The 20,798-nt window shown below is 33.4% G+C and overlaps 1 protein-coding gene across 7 annotated transcripts in view; it reads right to left on the bottom strand.

Moving 5' to 3' along the window:
* Positions 1-20,798, bottom strand: part of RANBP17 (RAN binding protein 17) — a 328,773-nt gene that overhangs the window by 275,157 nt on the left and 32,818 nt on the right. For 6 of the 7 annotated variants that reach the window (XM_028497353.2, XM_028497354.2, XM_024115850.3 and 3 more), the window contains exons 5-12: positions 19,374-19,439; positions 14,284-14,388; positions 12,733-12,898; positions 9,901-9,974; positions 7,564-7,683; positions 5,644-5,790; positions 4,947-5,119; positions 2,721-2,914 (exon numbers count right to left, since the gene is read on the bottom strand). In XM_028497353.2, coding sequence (XP_028353154.1) covers positions 2,721-2,914; positions 4,947-5,119; positions 5,644-5,790; positions 7,564-7,683; positions 9,901-9,974; positions 12,733-12,898; positions 14,284-14,388; positions 19,374-19,439 — 1,045 coding nt within the window. The remainder of the gene's footprint in view (positions 1-2,720; positions 2,915-4,946; positions 5,120-5,643; positions 5,791-7,563; positions 7,684-9,900; positions 9,975-12,732; positions 12,899-14,283; positions 14,389-19,373; positions 19,440-20,798) is intronic. The other variant, XM_028497356.2, reaches the window with a different exon arrangement.

The raw sequence follows: 20,798 nt of genomic DNA, 5'->3' as shown, positions 1-20,798 counted from the left end.
AGAGGCCCGTGTACCGCAAAAAAAAAAAAAAAAAAGAAAAGAAAAAAAAGAGTAATTCTTTTACCAAAAAAGAAGACCAAATAGCTCTTAAATAAACAATGCTTAACCTCACTGATAAGAGAATGTTAAATTATACTGAGAAATCATTTTTCACCTATAGGATTGTCAAAAATGCAAAAGCTTGGTAATACTGTCCTGTGAAGGCAATAACATGGAGCTCTCATAGACTGCTGGTGGACAAGTAAATTGGTGCAGTCCTTACAGAGAGTAATTTGGAAATATTTATAAAAATTACAAATACATTAACCCTCTACCCAACAGTAATTGTGCTCTGGAAATGTATCCTACAGATATACTTGCATAAATATAAAATGACAAGTACAAGGTTAATCTGTACAGCATTAGTTTTAATAGCAGAAGATGGCAAACAACTCAAATGATTCTCAACAATGGAGAGAATAGTTAAATAAATTATGATACATTCAAAAAATAAAATATTCATCTATAAAAATTAAGTATTCTCTGTATACTGATTTGAGAATAGCTATAAAATACATTGTTAAATGAGAAAAAGCAAGGAGTAAAATGTGAGTGTGGTATGCCACATTCCATGTAAATAAAAGGGGATAAGAATTTATATATTCCTAATTGTACATGCATACAGAAACTTTAGAAAGATGCAAAACCAATAAGAATCGTTATTTGTTAGAGTGAAGAATAGTAGGACAGATTATAGGACTAGAACAGAACACATTTTAATTTCTTTTTTCTGGACAATGTAAATATAATATCTCTTCAAAAGATTGGGTGAATTAATTAAAATAAAATTTGATATGAAAACTAAGAGAACAGACACATTAAAGTTACATGTAAAAACAGGTCACAAACTTGAGGACAATATTTACAATTCAAACAACTAAAGGATTAGTGTTAAAATATTATAAAGAGCTCCATTAGTAAAAAAAAAAAAAAAAAAAAAAAAAAAGACCACAATAATCCAAATGGCGAGGAGGAAATGAACAAAAGTGAACATATATATCACTGATGATGACAGAACATAAACATAAACACTAAACTTCATTAATAATCATGAGAGTGAAAAGTAAAATATGCATGAGGTATATTACCTCAACTAGCCTGACAAAAAGTCTAACATTATGAGCCACTGGTGAGGATCTAGATCAGAGTGGGTGGGATATAAAGTAGTACAATCACTTTGTAAAATATAGTTTGGCATTGTCTACTGAAGCTGACTATGTAATTAATATATATAACAATCTTTACAGCAGCATTCATTGCATTAGCAGAAAACAGAAAACACAAATACCCACTGACAAGAAAATGCATCAATAAATTGCAATATATTCAAACAACAGAACTGCAGCAGTACAAATGAAGGAACTATAGCTACAGCATCAACACAAACTCTCATGAATGCAACACTGAGAAAATAATGAAGCAAGTTGTAAAATAATAATTTTTATTCTATTTGTATAAAGTTCAAAAATATGCAAAACCATGCATTATTTTCAGAGTACATACATATGCAGTAAAACTATGAAGAAGAGGCATCAATTACTGAACAAACATCAAGTATTTTTTGCTGGTAGGAAAAAGGGAACAGCAAAGATATTGGTATTGACCTGTTCTTTAAGCTATGTGATGGTGTTTGTTACTGCTAGTTACTATGTCTCAAAATATATAAATACCCTTTTGTATGTATTTGATATTTAATAATTTTCAAAACTCTGCTAAAGAAAGAAATCAGTCACGAAGACAAGATGCTACGAAGCAAAATGTTAGTTCTCCTCCATCTAATTTATAAATAATGAGATACTAATAAAAGAGAACATTTCAAGAAGGTTAACTATTCCTCTATCCGCTGCTGAGCAGTATTGTGTGACTCAGAAAACAAACAAAAACCAAAAAAACAGATAATGAATAAAAGGCATTTTTAGAAGACAGTACGTAAATGTATAGGATAATTTTTAAAGAACTTTTTAAAAAGAGTTTAAATGGAAAATCACTCAGTTTGACTATCATCCCTTACCACTCACTTTCCAAACAAATATGAAAGAAAACAAAAACATCCTGGAACTGTAATTAAACTGCCTATTAGAAATGTATATAGCCAGTTCCATTCTCTTAAGTTATCCCACTTAAAATCTGAAAAGTGTATTTAATTCCCTATGTTCCTGAAAATCCTTTCGTATTAAGGAAATATACAGAAATAAATAAATCCTCCTTCAGTAAAGAATGAAAAATAAAGAGGAAATTGAGAAATTAAAATATAATAATAAAATTAAGCCATGGTGAAGGCAAACAAATGTAAAACCACGATGAGGTCCTTCAGTAAATTTTTACTGGCTAAAACTGGGCTCTGAATTTGCAGTCAGATATAGCAAAGAAGGAAATATGATTAGTTAAAAGATAGTTATAAGTTAATAAACTCTACTCAAAGATCATTATCAGCTTTTTTTGATACTGAATCCAGAGAGAAATATTCCCTGTGAATCTTATAAAGAACTAAAACCATCAAGCCACCAAAATACCCATAAGGTTAATAAAATTAATGGATTATTAGAGGAACAGAATTGGGAGAAATAAACAAAAATATGTTGCAGTAAAGTTATTAAATAAATTGATTAATGAAGCTACTTAAAATTCAACATAATACCATATTATTATATTATTTATGTGGTCATATAAACTTTACTGACCTTCCTGAATTGCCATGTCCACAGTTATTCCAGAAGCTGAATGCAGAAGCTTTTGGTAATTCTGTGCATTTTGATCAAACAACTGTACAAGAAGAGTGCATGTCTTCTCATATTCACATCTGCTAACAGTGCACAACTGCTCCAACTGCTGAAACACAGTGGCAGTATCATCCAGTGGATCATCTAAACTATCTCTGCAAATGTATAAGAAAAGGATTGCAGACGACATTAGAATGAGATGTACTTTTATTCACCACAAATAAGCTTTATTTATGTTAAATAAAAATTCTATCATGGATAAAGAAATAAAAGACATAGACTGGAAGGTAAGAAATAAAATGTCTATATTTGAAAATGTGAACCACAAGAAAGCTACTAGGACTAACAGGTGAGTGTATTTCCAAGGTGCTAGCAATACAGGTCAATATATAGAATTCATTACTATATACTAACATGAACAATTGGAAATTTAAATTTTAAAAAACAGTATCTCCAAAGGCACCAGAAAACATAAAACACTAATTAAATCTTAAATATATGTAAGATCTAAAGACTGAATAATACAAAACAGTGATGAAAGGAATCACAGAAGAGCTAAATAAATTAAAAGATAAACATGCTCATTGACTAAAAGATTCAATATTGCTGATATGTCAATTCTTCCTCCAAATTAATCTACAAATTCAATGCAATTCTAGTCAAAATTTCAGCAGGACTTTTTTTTGTAGATACTGACAAGATGATTCTAACATTTATACAGAAAAGCAAAGGAAGTAAAATGAGCCAAAACAATTTTAAAAAGGGAAAACCAAGGTGAAAATTCACACTACCTGATTTCAAAGCTTATTATAAGGCTACAGTACTGAAGGCAGGGGCTACTGGCAGAAGGAGAAAAACACAGACTAATGAGAATAGAGTCCAAAAATAGAACCATACATATGTGGTCAATTAATTTTTGAAAACAGAGTAAAGACAATTCAATGGAGAAAGGATAGTCTTTTCCACAAATGGTGTTGGGGATAACTGGTGTTCCCTATGCAAAAAGGAAAAAAAGGAAAGAAAAAGAACATTGAGTCTAAACTTCATATCATATACAAAAATTAACTCAAAATGGATTATGGACCTAAATTTAAATTATAAAACTTCTAGAAGAAAAAAATAAAGGATAAATTGGACTTCATTAAACTTTAAAACTCCTGCTCTTTGAAAGACTCTGTTAAGGAAATGAAGAGGCAAGCAATGGACTGGGATAAAATATTTGCAAAACACATATGATAAAAAGACTTGTGACCAGAATATACAGATCTCTCTAAACTCAATATAAGAAAATAAACAACCCAATAAAAAAATGGGAACATATTTGACAGGCATTTTACCAAAGAGTATATACAAATGGTAAATAAGCACATAAAAAGATCCTCAACATTGTTAGTTATTAAGGGAATGCAATTTGAAACCACAATGAGGCACCACACTTATTAGAATGACTAGAATTTTTTAAAACTGACAATATCAAGTGCTGGTGAGGATGCAGAGCAATTGGATTTTTCATACACTGCTGGTGGGAATATGAAATGACACAGCCACTTTGGAAAATAGTTTGGCAATTTCTTATAAAGTAAAATATACACTTACCAGGCAACCCAGAAATCTCACACCTAGGAATTTATCCAAGAGAAATAAAAACTTAAATTCATACAAAAATCTGTATAGGAACACTTACAGCTATTTTACTCATAAAGGCAAAAACAGAAAGAACCCAAATGTCCATCAATAGATGAGTGGACTAATAACTGTGATATATCCATAAAATGGTATACTATTCAGCAATAAAAAGTAAAGAACTACTGACACAAAATGGAAGAATCTCAAATGCATTATGCTAAGTGACAGAAGCCAGACTAAAGGGCTACATACTATATGATTTCATTTATGTAATAACATCCAAAAAAGACAAAAATTTTAGGGAACAAAACATCAATAACTGCCAGATGCTGAGGACAGGGAAAGGCCTGACTACAAAGGAACCTAAAAAAACTTTTTGGGGTGATGGAACTATTTTATATCTTGATTGTGTTGTCAAACACAACAGCATACACTTGTCAGAACTCATAGAACTGTATACTAAAAAAGGTGAATTTTACCATAAGTAAATTATACCTCCACTTTTAAAAACTCCAAGATGCAGAAGATGAAAATACAACAAAAACATTTAGTTTTCAATACCTCACAACTATGGCAACAGATTCCAACCGAGAAGTGATAAAGGCCTTCGTGATTTCTGGTGCATAAGTGTCTAATAAATGGGGTTCAGTTGATTTCACAAAAGGAACTGATGCTACCATCCTTTGCCAGAGAGTTAATAAATAATGAACACTGTTGGGAGCAAATTCCCAATGCTACAAAAAAATAAAGCAAACGTTATTTAAAATGACATTTATCTTCCTAGAATAAGAAATGCAGAGGCAAAATTAGTAAACATACAGTTTAAAATAAACTTTTATTCTGATTATAACCAATAAACATTTAAAATAGCAAATTCTGTTAAATGTTTGTGAACTTCCTTCTAATCTTTCCAGGAATATTTTTTCACAGAGTTGATATCATGTGGAAAATATGGTTTTAAAACTTCCCCCCAAACTTATAAAAAGAATTTTTCCAAAAACTAATCTGTAAAACTTTATTTTATTTCTCCACATAGATTCTACTACAGCATCTCAATTTGGTCTTTAATTATTAGATATTTAGATGGCCTCTAAATTTTTATTATAAAATTTGTTACAAAGAAGTTTTTTACCTAAAATCTTGCAATGAACATTTTTAGCAAAGTGCTCTAATGTTTTTTAAAATCCCTACCAAATCTTACCAAGAAAGTGTTTTAAAACTATCTACAGTTTAACATCAACTATGTATTTTTATTTACCTGTAGGCTAGTAATGGTAAAATTAGCAATCAATCTGATAACTTCAGGATACTCCTTCACCATAACTAATTCTCCCAGCTGGTAATTTGTCTTTAAACGAGCCAAAAATCGACAAAATTCATGATAATTACCTGGACTGGACAAACCCTAAATTATGAGACAAAAAGAAAGGCTTTTTAAAAAACTTAACAAAAAACCAAATGATTCCTACTGGACTTAATGTTGTCATAAATGATTAATAATAAGGAATCCAAACTAGAGGCTTTGGAGGAAGCTTTGACCATGATGACTAAATCATAATGTTTGGGAACCACTATATTACCCAAAAACAATTTGCATGAGAGACAGAAAAGAGACAGAAAAGGGTGGAGAGAGAGAGAGAGTGTGTGTGTATCTTGTGACTTAAATAGAAGTCAATACAAGACCTGAAAAATATTTAAGATGGAAAATAAGAATGGGCTCTTGAAATCCTGGAAGAGAGCAATACCACTAGACTTACATTAAATGTGTACCCACAAATATAACAGAAACATCTTTTAATTCAACAAATATTTATTGAGTACCTAGAGGCATTAATGTCCTCAAGCAACTCCTTTGTCTCTTAAGACATTCAAATAAACTGCTGCAATGTAGAGCAGAAAGCTTAACAAAAGTACTACAAGACACAAAGGTAACTTTGTGGGGAGGACAGGTTAAAAGGAAAGACCAAGAAAGGTGCCCCCAGTGAGCTCCTTGAAGATAGGACATGTGTGTTATTATCTTTATAGTTTGAGAACTCTGCACTATAGCTGGCATGAAACAGAATTCAAGTATCTAATAGTGAAAGAGTTTGTAAAAAATTTCAACCCATGAAAAAATATAACATAGTTTCTAATTATTAAGGACTAATTTAAAAATATATTTTGTATTCATGGGTCTTTTAATACATACTTATAATTCTAAAAATATATATAATATTCAAATTAACTTTTAGAGCCATAAAACATCAACATGAGGATACTGGAAAATCAATTAAGAGAATTATCTGATATTAGCATATTATCTTCCACATATTGACTGATGATAGTGAGCTGAACAACTAAAAATTTTAAAGTATTGATATATTGGTAAAAATCCCATTTATCAGCAAAACACATAAATTTCACAGTTATGCCAACAGTGAAAAGATAAAACGAATGCACAACACATAAAAAACCTCTTAATCTGCAAAAACAACTGTTCTTTATAGAGTAAGCATGTTTTCTTTACGTATAGATATTATATGTCCCCCCTAAGTTATTAATAACCAAGAGACTTAGATAAACCTCCTTAAATCATCATTTAACCTTTTAATATTTGTACTTTCATTACAGATATTTTAAACTAAAACCAAAAGTGAAACAAATTTTATCCAGGCATCCAAAATCACTAATTTATAATGGCTGTGCAACTCTCTGAAATGAACACTGCCACTGAAGATTTGCAGTTAACATAGAGAGTAGATTTTAAAATCTACAAACTTTTATTGTCCACAAGAGGGCAAAAAAGATATTATTCATAATTTAAAGCCACTTATTCCAATATTAACATCCAGATTTATACTGTCTTCTAGTTTAGAAGGTAGATAGGACTCTGAATTAATCACTTCAGTAATTTAAGAAGTGCAAGCAAAGTACAATGGTAAAAAGCAGAAGCATAGTAAGATATACAACCTCTATTCATATTTACCTAAAAGAACAGGAAAAATAGAAAGAACAACACAGCAGTCAGTCAGGAAAACATTCACTTTTAAAAACTGCCCATTTATACTACAAGTGAGATCCAAGAAAGTAGAATATGATACTTATTTTCTTCCAGAATCGTAATGAAGTCATAAGTTTATTATGCCCCTTTCAGCAGAAAAACTGTATTTAAATATGGTATTAATTACTTCAAAAATACCTGAGGGTTTTCAAGTATCCTTTTTACTCCCTTGATTAAATTACCAAGGTACTTGGCACGTTCAGGACTGCTAAATAAGGACCTTCTTGTAGAAGCAAACTGAACTAAACATGAAAGTGCCTAAAAACAGGAACAACAAAATTCATTTCAACTTTAAAATTAATGTAAGGCCACATGTAAGGAACACTAGTCTTTACATTTAAATTTTTTTAAATTTTAATGATAAAATAGTGTTATAGAATCCAAAAACAATGAAAGCTAAACATCATCAATAATTACCACCACCCATAACCCGTCAATCCCACCACTAGAATTCCTATTTCTGTGTAAAATTCCTCTAATATTTTTGTATATATTAAATACACCAGAGCAGAGCCACGACCTGCATACACTCAAAGGCTCCCAATTGCTTTTGATGCCTAATCTGTTTGTAAACCAACGAACCAGGTGTTTCATCAAAAAGAAAATATGGTTTTGTTGTAGAATACATTTGGGAACTACTGTACAATATGCACTGTGGTATCCTGCAAGTGGGAAAAAATCCTTTAACTTTACTTAATCCAGCATGTCCCAAATTTATCTGGTGATAAAACATCTTGCCCACACCATTTATTAATATCTTGAGGAACAATTTGGAAAATGCTGCTGAAAAAGTGAGAAACCCTATAAAAATTCCTGCAAAGTGTCTGTGGCCTAGTTATCTTTCTGAAGTTAATACTTTATCAGCCAATTTCACTTCTCGGGTTCTTAATTCTACTACTGGAACCCACTGAAACCTGTTTGTTCATTAACTGAGAGGCCCAAAACTGGCAACTTTCAGGCCAAACTGGCCCACATATGTACACTTGCCCACTTTAAAGAAAAAAAAAAAAATTATCTGTCAATATTTAAATATTCCATTTAGGAGATTTCACACAAAATGTCTGCTCTCTTGGCAAGGGTGAGAATAGGGACAAAAATCAGAGGACAGCCTTTTTAGATGTTACTCAGTGCCACAGTCCTTAGTGTTAAAAACAAAAAAACAAGCAAACAACCCAAAAAACAAAACTCCCTTCTGATGTGTAGAAGGTTCAGGAACCACTAGTGTAATAAAAATATCCAGGGGTTTGGGGCCAAAACCACCTGGGTTTGAATCTCAACTTCAAAATTTAGTTCACTGCCCTGAAGAAAGTCACTTAGGCCATTCTGGATCTGTTTCCTTGTCTACATAGTGAAGATAACAATACTTACCTTGCAGGGCCACTGTGAGAATGAAGTGAGATAATAAGCATCATAGGATAGGGCATGCCCAATAAATGTCAGTTACATTCTCTTAAAGCAGTTGCTTTCCACTCTACTTTTTAAGCACCAGTAGCTTTTTTTGTTTTATCCCAAAACGTAACTGTACATGAAACCATGGTTTTTAAACAACTAAAAACAACACTATTCTGGTTAAAAGACAGAAGGCTGAAGTTCTGTGGCACCACCTGGAAACATGAGTGTCCTGTGAAACCCAGTTTAAAAACCACCACCTTAAAACCCTCGATTTGAGAGCAAACATGTTTTCTAAGAAAGGGAGGGAGTATTTTTGTGAACCTATTCCTCCCTTCTAGGTGATAACGTATCTAAACAAACATACTGCTGATATGTACTTTAAATCTGGAACATCTTTTTTCAGGAAATGACAATATAAGAATTCCCCAACTTCACTTCTACAAGCTTAGATATTAAACTAACAACTTTCATTTTCTTTTTTTCAATCTTGCCTGGTCTGTTTTAGATTCCACAAAGATGGGATACAGAGTCTCAAAGTTCCATACTATAACCAAAGAGTTTCAAGAATCTTTTAGCACACAACAGAATCTGATTCAAAAATAAATGAACAACTGGAGTGATGAGCACAAAATCAAGTGAGCAGATCCCCTTTGTTTCTCATTTGGAGATATCTGATGGGGGCCACATGGCAAGCCTGACATGGAGCCAAGCAAAGTGGAGCAAGAGTTAGAGAGGTTAAGAAAAGGGAAGGTAACAGGTGGGGTGGCAAACTACTGGACTGAGGTCCAGAAGAAGAGCTGGGGACTGAGTAGGGAAAAAGATACTTAGAGGTTGATAGGTTGTCTTGGCTACGGGCAGGAACTAAATCACCAGTTATGGGTTTTGGGCTCACCAGTGAAATGATGGGAACTATGGACTATAAATAGAAACTGACAAATAGCTTACATAATATAAATCCCAGATGATGTAAGAATCTCTATGAGAGGTAAACCTAATCAAGAATATAAATAAAGTAAATATGTACCACCCTTAGAAAAATATCACAGGTACTTTTTAATGAAATAATGAATGAGTTTTACTTACTAACTGAGATAGGAGTGGTGGAAGTGAATGATACAAATTAAAGAAAAGATCCAATGTTTCTGGTTCCAGGAAAACTGGAAAAAAAAAAAAATTCTAACACCATTACTTTCAATTCAGTGATCTTCACATAGTAAGACATTATCATACAAACCAAGAACTCCAAGACCTCTGCACATGGCCAATCTTTCTTTGCAGTTAGGCTTAATTCCTTTTTAATTCCTAGCTATTTTCCTTTGAAATATGAAATAATACAAAGATAGAAATTAATTAGCTAAGATGTTCCTTATTTCCATGTAGCACCTACAGTTCTTATCGAGAGAACCTTCTCAATATTTTCATTTATATTAAGGTAATAAGAACATTTAAAAATTCAAATAGTATAAAAAAGTAAATAGTACTAAAACGTATATAGTAAAAAACAGCTGTACCCTACTCCATTCCAACTGCCTTTCAACTCTTAGCTATATTTAAATACATATTTCCAAATTACATGCTGTATTACATGTCTTTGACTGTTTTATTTTAGGTCTCAAATGACCTTTTTATGGTACACTCTCCCCTCTACTCCCACCACTCTTTCTACAATCCATCCTCTCTCAAAAATCCATCCACTGTTATAAGAATTTGGAATTAAATCAATTCTAAGTGTTTATTTTGACTATGTAAATAATGTTAACAGCTAAGCCAAGTATACTATGATTATATCACATTTCCAACACTGCCTGGATTTAATCACAGCATCTTTTCTGTGCTTAGTTGTGTAGATCAATATCTGTCACTAATTCTTTCCAAATGCTCTGACAGATTTGCAAAACGTTCTTCATGCCACTCTCCACCTGGTCAATAGCATCAAATAACCTATCACTTCCATTTTCCCACCCCTTCCTCCTGGAGCCGTCTTCAACTTAGACTGGCTGTTCCAAAATGTGTTACATAATTATCTCCTTTTTATGTCTGCTGATTGTCATCTTGTGTTAAAGCTTTCCTGAACTCCATATCCTCCATTTTCTTGCTTGTATATCAAGTAGCTTCATAAGAGCAAGTACATAAGGGATAAATTTCAGAACGATTTACATGTCTGAAAATATCTTTATTCTCTTATACTTGGTAATTTCAGTCTAGTTTGAAAATTATTTTCACTCAGAAGTCTGAGGATATTACTCCATTGTCCTCTAGCTTCCAGTACTACTGTTGAGAAATCTAATACCATTCTTGATCCCAATCCTTTGTAGGTGACTTTCTTTCTGGTAGATTTTAGGTTCTCTTTGTCCTTGTTATTCTGAAATGTCATGATTATGAAGCTTAGTTTCCTTTTTTTCATTCATTATGTTGGGTACTTATGGGATCTTTCGATCTGAAACTTTATGTGTCTCATTGCTGAGAATTTTTTTTGGTATTGTTTGCAAATTGCCTTCTGTTTTTTCCTGTCCTTTCTTGAACTCCTAATAGTAGGATGTCAAGCCTCCTAGTTTCATGCTTTAATATTCTTACATTTTTTTCTCCTATCAAATCTCTTCTTGCTTTTTTCGTTCTATTTTCTGGGATATTTCCTTAACTTTATCTTCCAACTCTTTTACTGAATGTTTCATTTGGGCAACTTGTATATCTGGAACACTGTCTTAACTTTCATTTTTAAAACAATATCCTAGTCATGTTTCAGGAATGCATTACCTCTTCTTATCTCTCTGAGGATAGTAATTAAACCTTTTTGAAATTTACTTCGACTCTTCACTTTGTCTCTGTTTCTACTAACACTCCCTTTTTAAAAAAAGATTTCTTGAGATAATTAGATTTATATGCAGTTGCAAGAAATAATACAGAGAGATCCCATGTATTGTTTACCCCATTTCCCCAAATGGTAAGTTCTTGTAAAACTAAAGCACAATATCACAATCAAGAAGGCACACTGATAAAATTGAATCCACCAATCTTATTTGGCTTTCCCAGTTTTACATGTACTCGTGTGTGTGTGTATGTATGTGTGTGTATGTGTATTTAGTCTGTGCAATTTTTACTGCAGGTGTTGGTTCATGCTTCATCACTACTATCAAGATACAAAGTCCCTTTTAATTGTCTCTTTTAGTCTCTGACTTCCATATTAGAAGTTTTCAACAAATGTATGGTGTGTCTCTACTATATCTGATACCCCGAATGCGAAACCTCTCCAGTTTAATTTCTCAAGGGAAAAAAGCTCTGGTCTTGGAAATCGAGAGGGAAGAACACATAGGGAAGGAAGGGAAAAGGGCAGTCACAGAGCTGCACAGAGGTGGCAGAGAAGATCCCGGGGGTGTCTGTGCAGAACATAGACTTTTTACCAAGTCCTTTCAGCCCAATTCCCTACCTCTGACTTCAACAGGAAAGCCCTATTGCCATCATCTTTCGGAGATGTGTGAGAGCAAGTGAGTTTGCTCTTTTTTGGTGTCCTTCTCTGTAAGAAAGTAAATTGCAATTCTGCTCTGCTAAGTTAGCTACTCTAATTCATTCTCTTTATAACCTTGAAAAATATGTTGATATCTCCTGCCAAGTGTTATACCCTCTCCTACTATCTGAAAATTTCAAAACAGAGCTCTTCATTTTGCCACCTAAACTTGTCATCCTCCAACTCTAGAGCTGTCTTTTCTTTTTTCCAAAATCAAAATATAGAGGTTACTATGATATGAACTGAGGAAAACAGATTTCAACATTGGGTATCAGCAGCTACCTTAGGTTACAAATTTTTTTGAACTTTTTGATTCCCAAGTAAAAAACAGAGATAATTGCACATAAAGCAACTATACTGCTAATCCTGTGTATTTTATGTTGACCATTCCTTACACTAAACTTTTTTCTTACTTGTTCTCCAAGTTGTTGGAATCTGTACTGTGCAAAGATCATCTGCAGATTCATCTGCTGAACTGCCAATGAAGTCAAAGTTAAGGCAGTTGAGGACCAGTTTCAAGACTTGCATTACTAGGTTTTGTTGACCTTGATCCTGAAGGTTTAAAGGCTTGGCCAACACCTGAAAGAGGTTCAGAGTCAAATGAAACATTATGACATATGTCAATTAAAAGAATTTTACTCAACTAATTTAAATAATTCTTCAGTTCCAAATTAAAATTAGTAAAAAAAAAAAATTTGCAAAGTTATGTTGTATATATCAGAAAAAAACTGTAATATCACTATCAACAAAAATCTACAATAACAGATTAAATTTTCAAATTTAATCTTGTAAAATGGGGTTAAAACCTTTCATATTTAACTGCATACTGGAGGTCACCTTCTAAAGTTGTAAGAAGTAACTTTAGGACAAATACTTTACACTGCACAAATGTATAAATGTACAGGATTCGTTAGCTCAAAGGAGCAACTGGAACACACTGAAAATATAATATTCTTCAAGAAAAAGTAGGGGAGCTTCATACATAAACGATACACATTCAGCTAAGAAAGGTTCTCAGAGCTGTTTGAATGTGGGAGGACACTCACAAGCTCCTGGAGAACAATCCCGACCCCCTCAAAATGTTCATTCTGACACAACCAGAATAGATTATATCTCCTAGAGATACAATGTGAAATATCTGTGGAGGAAATGATAAGAAGCTTGGGATTCTGCTTCAAGAAAAACACAGAAAGAAATAAAGTGGTTAGTTAAGGATAGAGATGAAACAAGATTGGTCACGAGTTGTTAATGCTTAACTGGTTGCTGGGTCTAAGGGAGTTTATTATACTATTCCATCTTCTTGTGTATATGTTAAAATTTTTCATACTAAAAGACAAATTTTTAAATAATAGAGGAACTTTCAGTCTGGCCTAGTGTGGCAGTTACCATGTTACTATATCACAGAGCTAAATAAGTAGAAACTAGTGATTAGTGGAACATACTTTGGGAGATGCTCTACTACACCAATTAACAAGCTTGAGCAGAATGAGGGAGTCCCTATATTACAAGAGAACACAATATAATTATGAATCATACTATCCCTAATGTTCAATAGGGCACTAAGTAGCAAACGGGAAAATATTATTTCCTAAAGAAATTATTAAAGTCAACTATCTTGGCTCAACTCTGAAAAAATATTGATAAATGATGAATTAGGAAAACTTGCCGTCATTTCATTGTTCATCTGCACCCCATTAAAATATGGGCAGGGCAATACAGAAACTAAGTCTCAATTAGCTTTTGCAATAAGTAATCTACAGTAGGAAGATAATGAAACTACTGTCTAAAGACAAGTTACTAAATTCCCTTTGGATCTTACTTTATTATATCCCGACTAAATAAAAGTGAATTTTTTGGAACTGCTTACAGATTTGTGCAAATTAATTTGTACTTAAATTAAATGGGCACGGGGAATTCATCTGAAATTCTTCTGAAACAGGATACTGAATTATTAAGTAACTTACCTCTTTTAGAAGAGAGCATGCTAGCACTAAAATGTCTTTAAGAGAAGTGTCACGAAATGAGGTAGCTATTTTCCTGTGTTTTGCTGAAGGTCTAGAATAATCAACCTAAAAAGTTCAAGATGAATTTATTTAACCAGACACAGCAAAGCAAAAATTTACTATGTAAGGAATGAAAATAATGATTAAAGAATCATAAAGTACATAGCTAAAAGAGCTTTTAAAAATCTACTAGTATAAGTGATTTGTTTAAGGTTACTCAAAGAGCTAATAATGGCAGAGCCACGACTAGAACCCAAATTTCTGTATTGTTTTAATTCAGTGCTCTCTCTACAAACTATACTGATGCCAAAATTGAAAAGCAGAATTGATCATACTTTCAGAGGCAATATAAACATAGATTTTAAAATAATAGATAGATACTATCAACTCCTGAGTCATGCATCATATTTCGCATTAGGCAAGTAACAGCTTCCCTGTTCCTCAGGCTCCACCTATAAAATGGGAAATCTCTGAGATATTCCTCAAATTCTAACTTTCTGTGAATCAGCAAACTGAATCAGTTACAGAAGATTCTTCTATATGAAAGTGATATTTCTATATATATCAGATATGTCACTGATTCATGTATTTTGATATTCTAAAAAAAAACCAAGGCAGAAATTATAAATAATCAGAAATTTGATTTATTACATAAGCAATAGTATATTCCCCCTGAATATTTTATTAGTTAATAAAAAATAATTTTTAAGAATAAGTTTACTAAGACTAGTTCTTGAGCCTCTAATCTAAAATATAATATGGCAAAAACTATACTATTAGTACCATTAATATTTCCATTTATCACTAGGAAACAGCAAACAAAGCTGAAATCTGATACCCAAACAATTATTAATACCACAGGCTACAGTGGCTATAGCATTCCTTTTCGTATCTGAAAGATGAAAATAAATGATTTTCCTTCCTGATATTCATAGATTTGAAAAAAGTAGTGAGATCAAAATTGATTACCTGACACTTCCTAAGCTCCATCATATTATACTTAAATGCCACATTTACTTATAGAAACATGAAACATAACACAAGCCCAAAGTGATTACAGAAAGCAGTTACTGGAATCTCTACCCACTATGTAAGATTCAAGTTAGCATTTCCAGCATTCACCCCTTCTTTTAAATCAAACGTCCATCTCTCTCTCCTTCAATTGGTCTGTCTCTTCAGTTTCCCTCAATATTTAAAAATTTCTCCTTAATACAAATTAATAATAGCATACAGCATTATAATCTCAACTTATGTACTCTTCACATATTATTTCACTAAATCCTCAAAACTCACCTGTGAGATATATATTATTCTCTTTTCACATACGAGAAAATTAAAGCTCACAGGCACACCATATCTATGACACTGAGGGAAGAACCTTGGGTTTATTGAGCACTTGTATGTACTAGGACCTGTACTAGTAACTTATCTAATCTTAATAAGACCCAAAGAAAGTGTCATGATTGCTTTACAGATAGTGATATGTAAGTTTAAAGACATTAAGAAGTTGGACAAAGCAGTAGGCAATAGAGCTAAAACACAAATCCAGGTCTTATTTCAGAGTTATCTTCAAGGCATACCTGCTTATTCTACTTGGGTTACTTATTTAGATATCCAATTTTTTTGAGAAGAGGGATTATGCATCCATTTTCTACTGTATAACTATGTCTCTACCATGTAGGCAAAGAATATTTTACTTCTTGATGATTATATATTGAATATACTGCAGGAACACTAGACTTAGCTTCTACAAAAGCATGATAACATACAATTCTAAACTTTTAAGAAACCTCAAGTTTAGATCTTTTTCTTAGAAGATACATCCTGTTATTGACCCTATATGAATTTACCTGGCTCACATTTGACAATTATAATATTTGATTTTCATTATGCATTGTAGATCTCCCTATTGCCTGGTTCAGAAGTACTTAAGAAATGCTAGTTGAAATTGTTAATGCTCTAAAATTAGGCTAAGTAAAATGTCTCCACAGAAGCCATGTATTTTTTACCATACAAAGTCAAAATCACACTTCAGAGCTTGAGCTTTTTTCAAAAGGTACCTAGTTCTACACAAGATAAGTGTGGAACATCTTGTGACAGAAAGTAAAAAAATGTTCGAAGGATGGTGAATAAATGTCAAATGAACAGAGATGCTAGCCTGAAAGGGTTCCTAATGGCCAAATTTGGGAAAATCTGGGCATCAAAATATAATATAAGTAACAAACTATAACTTATTAAACAAAGTTAGAAACCAGGAATCCAAACTGATAGAAATAATAAATGAATAAATTAAAAGTTTAATGAGGACTAAGGTATTTTCAGAGTCTTAAACTACGTGCCCACAAAATACTCATTATTTACAAAGCGGAAAAGAATAAATGTACAATTGGAGAAGCCTGGTAGAGACCATCTTAGTCAAGTGACCAAAGTGAACATCATTAGTGACGTAACAAATCGAATCATGTGCTTCCTGAGAGGAGGAAACGAGAAAACCACAGATCAGCACATCGGCCCACCTGCAGCACTCAAGAGCCAGACCTCTCAGCCAGCTGGGCCGGGACCAGCCCCGACAGCCAGTACGCCTGCAGCAATCCTGGCCCAACCACAACAGGAGGGCACACGCAGCCCACACAAAGGAGGAGGAGCACCTGGAGCACCCGGGTCTGGTGACCAGGGAGATGGTACCACCGGGCCCCACAGAGCACCTTTTACGTTAAGACCACTGTTTGAAGACCAGGAGATGTAGCTGATACACCTACTACATAGAAACAAACACAGAGAGTCAGACAAAATGAGGAGGCAAAGGAATACCTTCCAATTGAAAGAATCAGACAAAACCCCAGGAAAGGAACTAAACAAAATGGAGATAAGCAACTTACCAGATAAAGAGTTCAAAGTAAGTGATTAAGATGCTCACCAAAATCGGGAGACAAATGGATGAACTCAGTGAGAACTTCAACAAAGAAATAGAAAAAAGAACCAATCAGAAATGAAGAATACAATAACTGAAATGAAAAATATACTAGAGGGAATCAACAGCAGACTAGAGGAAGCAAAGGAATGGATCAGCAATCTGGAAGACAGGGTAGTCGAAATAACCCAATTGGAACTGCAAAAAGAAAAAAGAGTTTTTAAAAAATGAGGATAGCTTAAGGGACCTCTAAGACAACAACAAGCATACTAACATTTGCATTATTATAGGGGTCCCAGAAGGAGAAGAGAGAAAGAAAAGAGCACAGAATGTATTTGAAGCCATGATTGCTGAAAACTTCCCTACCCTCAGTATAAAAAGAAAATCTGAATAAAAAATAGGCAGAGGACCTGAATAGACATTTTTCTAAGGAAGACACACGGATAGCCAACAGACGTATGAAAAGATGTTCAATATCACTAATCCTCAGGGAAATTCAAATCAAAACCACAGTGAGATATCACCTCACGTCTTTCAGAATGGCTATTATTAAATAGACAACAAATAAGTATTGGCAAGGACCTGGCAAAAAGGGAACCCTTGTGCACTGTTGGTGGGAATGTAAATTAGTATGGCTTCTATGGAAAATAGTATGGAAGGTCTTCAAAAAATTAAAAATATTGGGTTAGGCAATAAGTTTGTTTGGGTTTTTCCATAAGATTTTTTTTTTGGGGGGGGGGCAAAAAGTTCGTTCGGGTTTTTCCACGGAAAAACCCGAACAAACTTTTTGGCGAAACCAATAGCACTACCATATGATCCAGCAATTCCACTTCTGGGTATTTACCCAAAGAAAACAAAAACACTAATTCAAAAAGATATATACACCCCTATGTTCACTGCAACATCAATTACAACAGCCAAGATATGGAAGCTACCTAAGTGTCAATCAATAGATCAATGAATAGAGTATGTAGTATAAATACACACAATGGAATTACTCAGCCATTAAAAAAGGATGAAATCATGCTGTCTGCAATAACATGGGTGGACCTAGAAGGTATTATGCTAAGTGAAATAAGTCAGATACAGAAAGACAAATACCATCTGATTTCACTTATATGTGGAATCTAGAAAACAAAACAGAAAGACTCACAGATATAGAGAACAAACTGGTGGTTGCCAGAGAGGAGGGGGATGGGGGTTGGATGAAATAGGTGAAAAAGATTAATAGGTACAAACTTCCAGTTATAAAATAAATAAGTCTCAGGGATATAATGTACAGCATAAGGAATATAGTCAATAATATTTTAATAACTTTGTATGGTGACAGATGGTTACCAGACTTATGTGGTGATCAATTCATATATATATATATATATATATATATATATATATATATGTATGTATAAATTTCAAATCATTATGTTATACACCTGAAACTAATATAATATTGTATGCCAACTGTACTTCAATTTTTAAAAAAAGATAATAAAAGTTCTTAAATATAAACAATACATTGCCCTTTATTATAACATTATTCCATGTAAAACCCAACTTCTGCTTTTGTTCTGTTTAGAACCATGTTAAACACAAAAATGAACAGGAGCAGGTAAGGATGTGCACAGCTGCTGAGTTCATAAAGGCACTGGTGGGGGGGAAGCATAGCTTCTGCAAACTCTCCTTGTACGGTGAAACCCATGCTAACAAGTAGCAAAGTGCCAACTAGCCTGTTCTTTGTTGAGTCATGCTGTGTATACATTATTGAGAATCAATTCACCAAACTGCTAAACTGCTTCTCTTTTATGTGTAAGCAAATAAAGGCTTGTTCCACTTTTGCATATAATTTATTTTTATGATTAGTATATTACTATATATACAGAGGAAAAAAGGACGATTCTCCAATTGCCATGGAGAGAGGACCATGTCTAATTTCCTGTTCTTTGTAGTACTTTATATTGTTACTGCCATTTTCAGTAACAATAAAAGTGTTCTAATACTTAGTTATCCCACCAATAAAACAGACACCCGCCCCCCCAAAAAAGACTTGCTTATTCAGAGGTTTAAGCCACACAAAGATTTTACATCAAAGAAATGACATTACTTAGCAAACTTCATGTCACCATTAGATGGAAAGGCTTACCAGGTTCATTTCCTGAGTCAATTCTGAGAGGATTATTACTCCTATTATGCAGTGTTCCACAGTACCCTTTGGAGAAAAAAACAAGTTTAGCCTAAATGGAGACAAATGATTGGTTCTTAATGTGTAAACCAGGTAACATTTGCAAGTAATTAAATACTGAAATATCACATTTTCTTAAAATAGATCTATTAAAATATATAGAAAAATCACTATGAGGTCCACAAATAAAAATAATGTCAAGTTCATTTTTTGGAAGGATAAATTTAGGTATAGAGTTGAATGGGAAAAAAGCTCACCTACCTTAGAACTGCATGATACTCTATAAAATGTTTTCAGCATGTAGGACTTACACTAAACTAAACCTCAAAATACAGAAGTGTAGTTTAATCCTTTTCATAAGACCACGAATAAGAAAGAACAAAAAACAATTTTTAGCTCTGTAAATTTGCTTGAAGATAGATGCATTCAGTAAATAATTAATAACTTAGGAACTAATTTAAATCCCTCAACCTAATACCAGATAAGATCACTTAGGGCCTTTTAATATTATTTAATAGTGCATGTATATGCATTTACTAAGGATCTATAATGAAGGCTTGTGAACTGCCCAATGCACTGGGTAAATACATGACTATCAATACAGTATGATGTTTTAATGTAATCAGCTCCCAATTTAATCTCAATAACTTCCTTCAAATCAAAATTCAGATTTTATATGCACATTACTAACAAATTACCCAACTGCAAAATCACACTGGAAGTATGAAAATTAAAAAAAACTAACATCTAATTACAGTATAATAATTTTAAAAAAGCAATACACGATGTCATCAAGATGGCGACGAGGTCATTCCTGACTTGGCGTCCTGTCACAGAAAGAGCTAACTATCCGTGAACAGGACATCGCTGAGAGAGTCCTAGAGCACGGGGGTGAGGCTGAAGAACCTGCTGCACCACAGACACCAAGACAGACTACATTAGAAGGAGACTATGTGATACATCAGTGAAAGCACTGGGTGAGGAGTTGGAAAAACTGTATTTAAGAAGGACATTTCCTGAATCTTCCCTGGCTTTGTAAAGAGAGTTATGTGGCCTTGTGGATTACTGGTTTGCATGCAGGTGGAAAATGAAAAGAACCACCTGAGGATAAAACTATTCTTTATATTTCTGGCTGTTGGTGCTGCAGCCAGGAGTCAGTACTGTGCCTCTGAGGTGGGAGAGCCAACTTCAGGACACTGGTCCACAAGAGATCTCCCAGCTCCACGTACTATCAAATGGCGAAATACTCCCAGAGATCTCCATCTCAACAACACCCAGCTTCACTCAACGACCAGCAAGCTACAGTGCTGGACACCCTATGCCAAACAACTAGCAAGACAGGAACACAACCCCACCCATTAGCAGAGAGGCTGCCTAAAATCATAA

Source organism: Physeter macrocephalus, chromosome 2 (genome assembly GCF_002837175.3).
Source record: "Physeter macrocephalus isolate SW-GA chromosome 2, ASM283717v5, whole genome shotgun sequence".
NCBI classification, from domain to species: Eukaryota; Metazoa; Chordata; class Mammalia; order Artiodactyla; family Physeteridae; genus Physeter; species Physeter macrocephalus.
This window is presented reverse-complemented; position numbering and strand designations above follow the sequence as displayed.